Source organism: Anabrus simplex, chromosome 1 (assembly GCF_040414725.1).
Source record: "Anabrus simplex isolate iqAnaSimp1 chromosome 1, ASM4041472v1, whole genome shotgun sequence".
Lineage (NCBI taxonomy): Eukaryota > Metazoa > Arthropoda > Insecta > Orthoptera > Tettigoniidae > Anabrus > Anabrus simplex.
The window spans coordinates 333,993,187-334,007,246 of NC_090265.1; the positions used below are offsets into that span (position 1 = coordinate 333,993,187).

General features: G+C 39.4%; 1 protein-coding gene across 1 annotated transcript in view; it reads left to right on the forward strand.

Annotated features, from left to right (window-relative positions):
• The first annotated feature begins 637 nt into the window (after nt 1-637).
• The window catches only part of vih (ubiquitin conjugating enzyme vih), a 69,692-nt gene continuing 56,269 nt past the window's right edge, over nt 638-14,060 (forward strand). The window contains exons 1-2 of the mRNA XM_067142474.2: nt 638-868; nt 1,089-1,116. Coding sequence (XP_066998575.1) covers nt 765-868; nt 1,089-1,116 — 132 coding nt within the window. The 5' untranslated portion in view covers nt 638-764. The remainder of the gene's footprint in view (nt 869-1,088; nt 1,117-14,060) is intronic.

Here is a 14,060-nt window from a genome sequence, read left to right on the forward strand (position 1 = left end):
TATCATATTAAGCTATTTGCTCTCGTCCTCCGAGGCTCCATCAGTATCCTGAGACACCACCCCTACAGCTCTGAAATGCCGCACTGATTTTATTGTTTCTTAATAATTTAGAGTTGTCTTCAATTAATAAACCTGGTATTTTTTACCTTTTATTCAGTGGCAGCCTGTAAGTACAGGGGGTTGTTTCCTAAATAAATGGAAATGTATATTAATTCGCATCAAAGGCATGTAGTAAATAAACATAGTCATCGGTCAGTAAACACAATGCACAGTCCTGAAGCACCACAGTAATGAGTACATGGTTTGGAATAATTTATTTAAACTAGAAATTCTGAATTAAATCACATCAGTTCCAGGGACAGCTGATCGCTGTCTATCTACACCAGTGCTGCGTAGTGAAGGAACATACAATCAATACAATTCGTCATTTTATACATTTCTTTTCGTCCTGACAATGCTTTTCATTGAATCTTTGCAGCAAGAATTTTCGTTTCCAATTTTTATATGACGGCTTTAACATGACCAACTACAATATTATATAGGTTGTAAATAGTTGTAGTTGTCTTGATTTATTAAATTTAGAGTTCGTTTCCTTTTTAAAATGACTGTGATTGTGTGATCTTGGAGGCAGTGGTCGATGAAAGATCGAGTATCGAATAGCGTTCGGTCACTGAAAACAAACTTATTTCCTGATTGGCTGGCTTAGCGTTTAAATTTCTGACGAGCTGGTGTCTTCTTTCGAACCTAACGTATTTCGTACCGAAATGGCTCAAAATATTAACCCATACTACACTGCTCCCGCAACACCATCTAAAACGAGTGAAGAAACTCAAAATGTATCGAAAGATAATCATGCTGTGAGCAAAAGGCAAGACTTACGTTATTTTTGATGGTATATGTTGTCGCGATTCAATGAGTTGTAGCTGTACTGTTAAGCTTGTCATAGATGTGTACTGAAGTGAAGTGTACGAGTGGTCCCTTCCACGTAACGCGATATTTCTAATGTTGATATTCGTCGCATGTTTGTAAATCAACTGTATATGTCTTTAAATAGGGTAGATATCTAATATTCTTTGTTCTTTTTTCAGATTGCAGAAGGAGCTTATGGTTCTGATGGTATGTATTTTCTCAGATTGGTTTTACAGATTTATTAATTTATGTTAGAGTTCACTGACAGTGTGTTAAAATTTCGTTCAAAGAATGAATTGATTTAAAAAAGAATAAATGGTTCCTGTTAAGAATTAAAACTAGGATTCTCATTGCAGTAAATATATTTGTAGTACTTTAAATATATTTAGGCATGTTGATATTAATCACTGTTGGTGTGCATCTAGGGTAGTTGCCTGGGTGGCAGATTCCCTGTCAGTTGTTTATCTAGTCTTTTCTTAAATAAATTCAAGGAAGTTTGAAATGTATCAAATATAACTCTTCTTTTCAATAAATATTTGCCCCAATTTGTTGTCTTGAATTCCACTATCGTATTGTGATCTTTCCTACTTCAGAAACCGTTCAATTTCATTCAACTACTAATGTCTTTCCTGACCATCTTGCTACTGATAGCTCAGAATGTACGGCTTAGTTGAGGAGCATGTCTTTCTCGCAAGTCTTAGCTCAGAATTTACGGCTTAGTTGAGGAGCCTGTCTTTCTTGCAAGTCTTACCATCCTAAAGTTTGCAACATTTTTGTAACCCTAATCTTTTGTCAGAAATCACCCAAACCAAATCATGTTACTTTTCTTTGTTTATTTCCTTCCAGTTCTCGAATAGAGTATTCCTGGTGATGGTCCCATTCACTGGAACCATACTGGTCTTAGTGACTTATATGTTCTTTCCTTTACATCCTTATTACAAGCCCTAAATACCCTCATGTATCTGTGTATTCAAAATTTAGGTTGCCTGAAATATTCATAGATCTTATAAAGTAAGGAGTTGAAATAAATTTTTGTTAAAAGTAATAGTTTGAGACCATTGAATTGGTGGTGATTTAGAATGACATTTCTGTTGTGACTTTCAACAGTGATATCCAGTACTTTATGAAATATCTAGTGCCGGAAATGCAGAGGAAGAGCTGTTAGAACATTTTGATATTCAGATATTCACATTATCGAATGAATTTCTACTATTGGCTTGGTTCTGATATTTGAATGAAGTATTTTTTGCAGTCAATAGCCATATAAAATATAGTAACGGGGCCTCGAGGATTATTATATAAAATGTGACTTTAAATGCTGCTATTCTCACCTTAAAATTATCGTGGATGAGAGACTTTTCCAATACGCTTGCCAGAAGTACAGTACATTTACTTTTATAACCATTGCTTATAATGGTTATTGGTTCTCGTACGGAAGAGGATGACGTCATTGACACCTAGGATGAGGCTGGGATTTTGTTACCAACCATTGCAGAAGAAAAAAAAAAAATTAGCAGCCAGGGAACTTTAAAACGCTGTGGTGCATACTGTTCGCCCGGTAAGAAAAAGGTAGTTTAGTAGTTCTAACCTATCTTTGCACATCCAGGCCAGTCTTTGTCATGAGAACAGTGGCCTCTTTTGGGTCACACTCCCTTCGAGAGGCTCTTTTCTATCGCTGCAGTACATACTGTCTGCACGGCAAGAAAGAAAAGTAAAGCCATATCAAACCAACAGTTGGCAGCATTGTCATTCCTTTCGGTGCTACTTGTGTGACAGTAAACGCGCATGCGCCACCTAGTGGTGGCTTGTGTTATTAAACCTTGAGGCTCCTTTACTATAGTTTTGCCGTATATAACATAATCACACAGAATATTTTCATTTCGGATTCAGGTTAGAAGCTCCTTGTTCCATTGAAACAGAAAAAGATATTTGATGTGCAGAATGATGTTAAAGTTTTATGTCTCTCCCTACACCACATTACGTGATATCTGTCGCACCAATCTCCACAAAATTTGAATTTGCACTCTCTACCTGGTAAGTGGTACCTCGCTGTGCTGCAGATTTTGTGGTGAAAGCCATCCACTGCAAATCTGGTCATAGTCTTAACTTGAAAAAGGGTATAGTGCGCATTGGTATCACCTAAATATCACTATAAAATTTGTCACAAATGGAACATAATAATTACTTTTACACATATCAAGTGAAAAATCCCTGGCAAATTAAGAAATATATGTTTTTGGAGAATATTAATACGTACTTTACTACTTTACAAGTACATTCGGTGTTGCGCTCACAGTGACACACGTATGTCTTTTGTCTTACACTTTGAACAATTTCGTGTGTGATATCTGTGTTCACTGAAGTTCTTTGCTTTCGTTTCATTCTTCACTTGTCAATGACATCATTTCATGAATTGTATCGCGATATGCAATATTTAATAGGCGACAAAATGATATGGCCAATGTACATAAGAAAAATTCAGTGGACTAGTGATTTCGTTCGAACAAAAATAAAAATATTTATTGGTCCAGGGATCATGCTATTTTTCTTTTAATAATAGTTTTATTGCAGCCAAATGGCCATTTTTCTTTTGACCTCCATTTTGCTGTTTGTACTGGCCAAAGATAATGAGAATCTACAGACATAACACTCCCATTCCACGGTGCTAGCCCTGGACCTGAAGAAAGTAACAAAAGACGGCACAAGCAGCGTAGTACGACATAAACCAGTCCTGTCTACAAGCCTTAAATATGTTTTCATATTTCTCAAATAACGACGGTATTTCTTAATTTGCCAGGGATTTTTCACTTGATATGTGTAAAAGCAATTATTATGTTCCATTTGTGACAAATTTTATAGTGATATTTGGGTGATACCTTTGCGCATCATACCCCTTGGAAAAGCTGCTTCGCTGTTTTGAGAGATAATTTCCTCAGTTGATTTATATCTTTCATTGCTTTCATGGCAGCAGTGATTCTGTCTTTAATGTGTAGTGATAATTTATTTCCACTTAGTTTTAGAATCACACCTAAATATTTTGTGCGTTACAGTGGTTAGGGGTTTGTTCTTGTTTGTAAATACTGATTGTTTTCTGCCCCTTCTGAAAGTTAAATAAAATGGCGCATGGCTTTTAGTGCTGGGAGATCCCAGGATGGGTTTGGCTCGCCAGGTGCAGGTCTTTTGATTTGACGCCCGCAGGCGATCTGCACTTGGTAATTCTAAATTCCCATGGAGGGAATTAGATATTAGGATGAAATGATGATGAAGACAACACATATATCCAGCCCCCGTGCCAGGGAAATGAACCAATGATGGTTCAAATTCCTGGCCCTGCCGGGAATCGAACCTGGGACCCCTGTGACCAAAGGCCAGCACGCTATCCATTTACTCATGGAGCTGGACCTTTTGAAAGTAATGGATACAGCCTTTTCTACATTTGCAACTCATTTCTGTCTGCCCATTCCTTTTTTGTTTGCAAGCTGCTTTTTGTCGCACCAACACTGATAGGTCTTATGGCGACAATGGAATAGGAAAGGGCTAGGAGTGGGAAGGAAGCGGTCATGGCCTTAATTAAGGTACAGCCCCAGCATTTGCCTGGTGTGAAAATGGGAAACCATGAAAAACCATTATCAGGTCTGCCGACAGCCTGGTTCGAAGCCAGTATCTCTCGGATGCAAGTTCACAGCTGCGCCCCCGTAACCGCACGACCAACTCGCCCGATGCCCATTCTACTAGCTGATTGAAAGATGTCTGGAGAACTTATGACTAGACGGGAATTTGCCTATTTTATTCCTGTGTTCAGAAACGTAGGCTTTAGGTATGTAAATCCGTTTTAGGTCTTATCTATATTTCGTTGGTTATATTGTGTCTATAAATGCCTATTTCAAAGGTTTGTTGGTATTCGGAGTATAAATGCCTATTTGTTGCCTTTTGGCTGTATTTAAAAAACGCCGTAGTATATTGTAGCAGTATATTGTAGCAAGTGTGTGCGACATAATTATCTCCTCTTTTTTTTCAATACTTGTTTACCCCACGAACAAAAATGGGAATTCTCAGAAGTCACCAGATATAGTTCTAGGGAAGTTTCCATCATGAGAAACGAGGAACAATTTGATCTCAAAGCCTTCAACCCCTCCAACGTCGTAAGACATATCGTCCCCACTCTGGCAAACTAGCGAAACTGACAAACTAAGGAAAATGTAGTTCTGAAGTTCTGGTCTAGATTTTGTTATTTATATATTGTCTACACTCTGACAAAATCTCACATCTGCAGCTCGTTCTGTATGCCTAACCAATAATTAAATATAAAAATTGATTTGACATGAGTAATCACAACTTATTTCAGCTCTCCTAACCTCTTGACAATTTGCAGATTCGTTAGTTTGCCAGAGCAGGGACGATATGTGAGATCCAGTCAATGCGAACTTGTTGCACAACCCATATGCCCTGTACTTCCCTTTCGATGAGAACTGTTGTACGCGTACGCTTTGTTCAGAACATGTTGTGATTTATTGTGAAGTGGAAGAAAAAAAAAGAAGTGTTTGCGGCAGTGCCAAAGAAAAATCGTCGCAGTCCTACTGGCTGAAGCAGTGTATCATAGGGGATCCCAATTTCACTACAGATGGAAGGGTAGTGTAGTCAAGCTTGCAGAAAGGAGGTAAGTTCGTTTGTTTCTTTTTATCTTTTTTTTGTGATTGAGAACTATGAAACTATGATCGCATTTCATTGTAGCATTCTACCTATTAATTTATGTATTGTGAAAGTAGAGATTTACAACTGAAATGCAATTTTTGAAACACCCTTTAAAAAATTGTGAACTGAGCTCAATAGCTGCAGTCTGCTAAGTGCGGCCAGTATCCAGTATTTGGGAGATAAAGGGTGCGAACCTCACTGTCGGCAGCTCTGAAGATAGTTTTCCGTGGTTTCCCATTTTCACGCCAGGCAAATGCTGGGGTTGTACCTTAAGGCCACGGCTGCTTCCTAACCACTCCTAGCCCTTTCCAGTTCCATTGTCGCCGTAAGATCTATCTGTGTCGGCGCGACGTAAAGCAACTTGTCAAAAAATAAATTGTGAATTCTATTACATTTCTGCTAAGCCTTCGCGAAACACAGGTTGCAGATCCAATGCTAGGACGATTCCACAGTGTGTTTTACAAGGTTGCCAAGGCTATCTTTACAAGACCAGGGCAGCGAAAAGACCGTTGGTCTGGATTGGTGAGGTCCGTTGTGCCTGGGGGTGGGGGCAGAGAGGGAAGCAGATTGTCTGAGGGGCGTAAGCTCCCAAGTTAACAAGCCTCTAGCATCCCCTCTAGAGTCTTACTAATTTGTGACAAAAATGTTATGGGCGCATGTCACTACAATTTCAAATTACACGGTTCTTAATTTTCAACGAGGGTGGCGGCCTTGTGGGCACACATGATGCAGGATCTATTGCAGGCAACAGAAAATAGTCTTCATGACAGCTGACCTGGCTGACCAAAGCTGGCAAATAGAAACAAATAAAATGTTCACAAATCTGAGATTTGAGAGAGAGATGATTTGCTAACCACAGGAATTCCTGCGGTTGTGTTGTTCTTTTTTTTTTTATTATTTATATTTGCTTTACATTGCATCGACACAGATAGGTCTTATTGCGATGATGGGATAGGAAAGGGCTAGGAATTAGAAGGAAGCGGCCGTGGCCTTAATTAAGGTACACACACCGAGCTCTATAGCTGCAGTCGCTTAAGTGCGGCCAGTATCCAGTATTCGGGAGATAGTAGGTTCGAACCCCACTGTCAGCAGCCCTGAAAATGGTTTTCCGTGGTTTCCCATTTTCACACCAGGCAAATGCTGGGGCTGTACCTTAATTAAGGCCTTGGCCGCTTCCTTCCCACTCCTAGCCCTTCTCTGTCCCATCGTCGCCGTAGACCTATCTGTGTCGGTGCGACGTAAAACAACTAGCAAAAAAAAACCCCACCATCTCCTGATTAGTGGATACTGGCCGCACTTGAGCAACTGCAGCTATCGAGCTTGGTAATCTGAGATTTATAGTGCCTCCATTTTCATTCTTTTTTCTGAATTTGGCCACCTATGGACCATACTGAACCTGAGGATTTTTCTTCTGCTCCTTCTCCCAGAACCTCTTCATCCTTTCAATTCTAATCTTCCTTTCTTTCTCAGATATGACCAATTTGGGTCGACATTTTGGTGGTTTCTCCTGGAATGTTTTGATGCTGTACACTCGGCTTCTAAATTCCATTCTATTGTGAATTGTGTCCATTGCAAGTCCACTTTCTATTGTATCTCTTTTTACCTCTTCTACCCACTTCGTCAAAGCTTTCAGTCCTGTGATGTAGGCCTACTTGAATATTTTCTTAATTAGCCATTTCTCATCCATTCTTTCTAGATGCCCATAGAATTTTAGCCTTCGCTTTTGCATGATGACTGATTTTTTTTAAATTTTTCGGTGTATTTGTAGAGATCATAATTTTCTGTATTCCTCCACTCCCCATCAGCATTTTTCTGTTTTTCTAAAATTTTCCTTAAGATTCTCCTCTCGTTTTTTTCGAGATCTTGGAAGCTCACTCTTTTTATTCATTGTCAGGTTCTCTGAAGCGTAGAGACCCTCTGGCTTTACCACTCTGCTGTAGTGTCTAAGTAAGAATACTGCTGGGCCAGCTTGGTGGGGCCTTGGCAAGCACAAGGGACGGATCTCTCCTTTACGCTACTCCGGTATCGTTTCACGTCTTTTTTATTATATTCTTCACCCGGTGAACTCAATACGATACTGCCAAATTATAACTGAAAATCTTTGAGGACATATTTCCATGTAAATTACAACGGTAATTTCCTTGTTCCTACTTTAGTTTTGTACTTCTAGAAACATCATCTCTAATAGTCTTTTTTTAAATGAAACAAATGCATGATAATACACTAAGCATTATTGCCAATTGGCCCAACTGTAAAAATTTAAGTTATAGGAGCAATGTAATTTATGTCAATTTTATTATTTTTCAGATCAAATGTGAGAAAAATACCACATAGATCAACTTAGAAATACTGCGATGCATCTGATACGAGTACAGAAATCTAGCAATGCAGTCCACTTTGGACAGTGACCAACAACCATTTTCTTCAGACCTATGCACTGCAGTGCTGGGAGTTAATATGCCCCTGCATAAACCAGAGCATCTTCAAATTTCAATAAGCTGCCAGGAGCATTCACCAATTTGGAGAAGAGTGGCATGCCCCTGGTGGAGTCATTTAGGATTGTGAAAGAAGTCAGAAGTTTTGTCCGAATCTATGGGAAGGCAGCCACTGTCAGCGAAATAAATCCGGATGAAGTGACTTCATTGAAGTTTTGTCCAATCACATCATGTGATGTTGAGAGATCTTTCTCTCAGTTCAAAAACAGTATGCATGAGAGGAAAACAAGATTGTTACTGGAAAACATTGAAACGTTGCTTGTAAATTTGTTTTATAGTAATTTAGTGTGTTATTAAATTACAAGTAATTTTTTCAAGCCTATTTTACATGTAGTGCCTATTTAAATGCCTATTTTGCATAATTTAAGAGCCTATATGCCTGCCTATTTTAACTGTTTTTATGGCTATAATTCTCGTCTGCTTATGACTATGTTGAAGTTTTCACTGTATCATCCACGTACATATAAATCTTGACCCTTTCTGAGATCGAAAGTGTGATGTCTGCTATGGCTATTGGGTATGAGAGGGGACTAAGGGGGTCTCCCTGTAGTACTCCTGTTTGCCTTATGGGACCTGTTCTTGATATTCCGCGGTCTATCTCGTGTAGTTTTCATTTAGAATGTTCCTTATGAGATTGCATGGGTCTGGTACACATTAACGCTATCTCCAATTTAACATAAAGGGCGAATTCTACCATGTCCGAAAAAGGAACTTAGATGCGATTTTTTGCAAATTGTACATAATTATTAAATGCCAATATGTGGCAAGTGTTAACACTCTCATGCCACGGTAGCCATGTTGATGACGTCATAGTTCATCCCTGCAACCTGTGGCAGGTCAGCCATGATGAAACTATGACGTCACGAAGCAACGTCTGACATTTAAATGGACATACAGACGCCAACTAAGTATCCCAGGGGGTACAGCAGAAAATGATCGCTTCACATCATATAATGCATACTGATTATAAAGTCACCATATAAATCACAATGAACCATTAAAATACTGGAATTTGATAACAAAGGAAGAAAACATCCAAGATTGCTTTGATACCTATTGAGCGCCCGATCAGTATGGGGCAATTTACGATTCCCAATTTACGAACACGGGTGCATTTTTAGGAATCCGAAACGCATGTACGAACGATATGAAACGATACGCGACACAGAGATGGAGAGAAATCCTTCCTTTATGCTTGCCAGGGACCCACCGCCCACGCAAAAAAGTGTTATTACCCACACAGAAAACGGAGGCTACATTACATTGCACATTCGCACAGTAGCAAGAATAGGAAGTAGTGTGTTTGGCAAATGGTACTCATAGGTTATTTAGGTATCCATTGCACGTACTGCCGGCCTCGTCCACGAAGCCAGCCAGCATTAACTTGAGAGGCACTCGAGGTTAGGTTCATCTCACTGCGATATGCAATTAAACACGTAAACAGCACACAACCACCTTGAATGTACGAATCATTCCGTAATTAGTTAACTAGATAATACCGCGCAATGTGCATATACAAGCCATTAATTAAATAAATATGATAACTTGAATTGACAGTAATGGCACAACTATCACAACCACATGATAATTGCTGCAGGTAACAGCTCCGCCGTCGTCGATCTACACATGTGCATGAAAAGTACAGTACCAACCTAACGAACGTAACCACTTGGCGACTGCTTTCAACCCCTAACGCCAATACGTGTTTATTGACGACTAAAGTAAATCATAGGATTACATTTGTGCTTCCAAATTGCACAATGTTTATTCGCCATGGTTATGAATTTCTTTCAATAATCCCTTACGAGCCACGCATATGTGTTTATTTAGATGACCCCAAGCTCATAAGGACTGCGGGAGTTACGCCCCCTTCCTGCTACGAGGAAGTGTTGGCTGCTCTTGCTTACGTCATTTCCTTACAGGTGTATCACGTGCTGTATATAGCGGTACGGAGGGGTGGGTGACGATCATTTTTCTTGTCCACAATAAAATGCTACACATAATTAAATCAGGCGCGCATGCACAGTAGCGAAAATTCGGACTTAGTTTTCGGATATTAATTCTGTCTCTCTCTAACAAAGACGTCAGGTATGATGTCATCACACCCTTCCGTCACCAAGTAAACATCGTCGCCATGTGCTCTTCCAGTCCTATATAGTGTCCTTTTCAGTGTTCTATATGGCAGGTAATGGTACAAAAGCCTAGTATTTGCGCACCTCTACTCCTTCCTTGTACCCTAATGAACATATGTAATAGCATATCACGGCACCTACGAGCGAACTGGAGATAGCGTGAATGTGTACTGCAACCGATTGCATAGATGTTGATGTCCTATATGATTACAAGATATTAGAATCATTCCGTATTGATGGTTTTCACTTTACAAAGGTGAAAAAATGAGCGTATCCTCCTAATTCAATACATCATATCGTCGCTGCCGGGACAAAACCTCCTATGTGAAAAAAATTAGCTTAGAACTTTGGCCGGTAAGGTTTTGTCATCTAAGGTGCAATGTTATATGCATAACGTCAAGGCATTCTCGCTCTTCATAATGTATGTGCTGCGGGTCAGTATATCTCCAAAAATATTATCACATAGGAGGTTTCGTCCCGGCAACGACGATATATTCCATCATTAGACGGAATAAACAAATTCAAACATGTTTCGGCTCATTTGTGCCATCTTCAGTGAAAAATGAGGGGGGGTTGAAATAATTTACATAACTCAAGTTAAAAAATGCCAAAGTGAACAAAGAGGATGCATTTGGATTTGTTAATAGTAAATTATTTTTGGATAAGGGGATGTAATGAGAGATTATAATGTGTTGAACTTTTTTTTTGCATCGATTAAATAGTGTCTGCAGTCCCATGTAATTATAGTGAACGGTTTATATTTAGAAAATGCTTCTTCTCAATAGGTTGTGTTAGTGGAAGTTGCAAATCAATATTTTCACTTTTATTTAATATTCAATTTCTACGTTTTCTTTTCTCCATTAAGGTCGCCATTTTGGATTCTGTTAATTCAGTTATGGCTGCTTAGATCAAGATGCCTATCCATAAACACGACCAAGACGGTTCCCAGAATTGAGATAAATGCGGCACCTGCAGACAGGATTTTGAACTAGTCTCGCAAGCAGTTCAGTGTGAAGGCACCTGTGAACTCTGGTATCACAAAGACTGTGAGGGATTAAAACAGGGAGAATTCGATATCATCAGTAGAAGCAATTGCAAACTAACGTGACTCTGCGAAAAATGCAACAGCTCTAAAGACAACGAAATTACAAGGAGATGCAATGTACCAATTGATGCTTAAACTGGAGGAAATCGTAAGTAAGAATCCTTGTATAGACCAATTGGTACAAAGAGTAAACTTCCTAGAAAGTCACATCAAAGAGAAAATTGAAGAGAAAGAAAATTCTCCAGTAAGTCTTCTCAGACAGAAAATCAATTCTCTAGAACATACCTGCCAGCCCTTCCGATTTACCCGGAAACTTTCCGTTTTTTAACTTGTCTTCCGATTTTCTGATTTATGTTTAATTCTTCCTATTTTTGACCAATATAACCTCCAGTACTGTCAGTACTCTTCCCCTAGGATGAAGGATAAATTCTTATGTGCTTGTGTAATTTACCCAACCTCATTTTCAAGCATTTTAATTTGATACTTTATTTCGCGAGTGTATCGTCCGTCGCCTCCCTGTATCGTGTTTCCTGCATGTGTGCTCTACGTCTGGAGATTAGGGATGGCAATTGTCCTACAAGCAAGAGAGGCTAGCGAGCGCTACAGTGACTCTATATGTACAGTGTGGCCAACGAGTGTTTCATTCTGATTGGCTCCGCCATGTTTTAGCCAAATGTCCCGTCAGCTGATATAAACGTATGTGTTCCGCACAGGGTAAGATCATTCTTTATACAATATCAGCGAAGTAGAGGCTACCTGTTTTAACCTTAATACACCGAAAATATGTTCTTATTAAACACGGAAGATTTAGTATTACTAGTTAAGGAATGTGTGCGAATTTACGTATTTCTGAGGTCTGAGTTTTGAAGAAAATTACGCCAGGCTGTTATGCTTATGGTTGCAGAAACAGATAAGGGTTTTTAAAATGAAATTAGGCAATTGCTTGTTTTCAGCCCGTTATAAGACGCTCCCAACAACGAGTAGAGTTGTTTCATGCATTATAATGTCCGACTTGTTAGCTGAATGGTCAGCGTACTGGCCTTCGGTTCAGAGGGTCCCGGGTTCGATTCCCGGTCAGGTCGGGGATTTTAACCTTCATTGGTTAATTCCAATGGCTTGGGGGCTGGGTGTTTGTGCTGTCCCCAACATCCCTGCAACTCGCACACCGCACACAACACTATCCTCTACCACAATAACACGCAGTTACCTACACATGGCAGATGCCGCCCACCCTCATCGGAGGGTCTGCCTTACAAGGGCTGCACTCGGCTAGAAATAGCCACACGAAATTATATATTATATATGCATTATAATGGTAACAATAATAACAAATTGGGTTATTAAGTTTTTAGAGGCCAAGACAGTAAATGTCAGATTTATCCGTTAATATTCGCCGTATCAAGAACCTGTACATGAGGAAAGTTGTTTAAAATATTATTTCCGACCTTTTACGTTTTGTGCGATTTCACCGTGTAAGCAAAATAACAGATTTTCACAATTATATTTTTCACAAATTTTCAAGTATCCCCGAAAATGTTTGTTTTATCTGAAACCTGAACTTAACAAAACTTACAGGAAAGGTCATTCCCGATCATTCACTGTAAGTCTCATTCATTTTCACCGTATGAGGTATTATGATTGATATATTCTCAAATTCAAACTTTTATGGCTATTCTTCTATTAAAGGACGTGGTTGTTTATAAGTACCGCCTAGCATCAAGTTGAGTTTTCCCATATATTATAATGATAACAATAATAGTCTGACTCCGTGGTTGAATGGTCAGCGTACTTCCCTTCGGTTCAGAGTGTCCCGGGTTTGATTCCCGGCCAGGTGGGGTATATTAATAGCTCGGGCTTGGGGACTGGGTGTTTGCGTTTGTCCCAACACTCTCGTCTTCATACTCAGACAACTTACCACACTACCAATCATCACAGAAACACTCAATAGTGATTACATCCCTCCATATACGATTTGCGTCAGGAATAGCATACAGCTGTTAACCCATTGAGCCCTGCATATTTGTTGGATTGAAACTGCATTGGCGCTGGGATTATTTTGGAGGAAATATAGTGTCGATTCATGTCATGAGAAATTTCTTACAAGACCATTAAAGATTTAAATACACATGAAAACAAAAGGCTTTCATACCACAAACTGCGGAACAAGGAATACAGTAAAACATTTTATTAGCATCACGTGTCCGTACTCAGTCCGCCTGCTGAGCTGTAACACGGCCTTCTTTTTGCATTTCCTCTTCGATTTCCACATCTATTTGTTCTTCAGGAGCATTGGTAACACTAATACTAATATTACTACTAATTTCACTGAAAAAATTACATTCCTAATCATCATTACTTCCTAAAAGGGGTTATATATCGGTAAATCAGTTCTATACTGGCAGCCATCTTGTTTACAAGCGAATCTCAAAGTCGAGAGATAGCCCAGTTCAAACTAATATTACCAAGCACACTATTGATATATATTAGGAAAGAGCATATAACATTGCAAAGAAAGAATCCCTACACAAATCACAAATGCGACCCACTCTGCCATCTCTTGAGGAAAAGTTGAATTATGTAGTAAAATGAGACAACGGAACAGTTCCGTGGTCCGGCATTTGGTCCACCGAGACGAAGCAAGGAACGGTTCCGTGGCTCGGGCCCAGTGAGTTAAACAGGACCAAATCCACATGTGTGACGCAGTTCCCGCCCACAACCCCACAGTTGTGGGAAGAGCGGTAGATTAATAACAGTGATAACAATGCATTAGCAAAACTGATAGTAGCA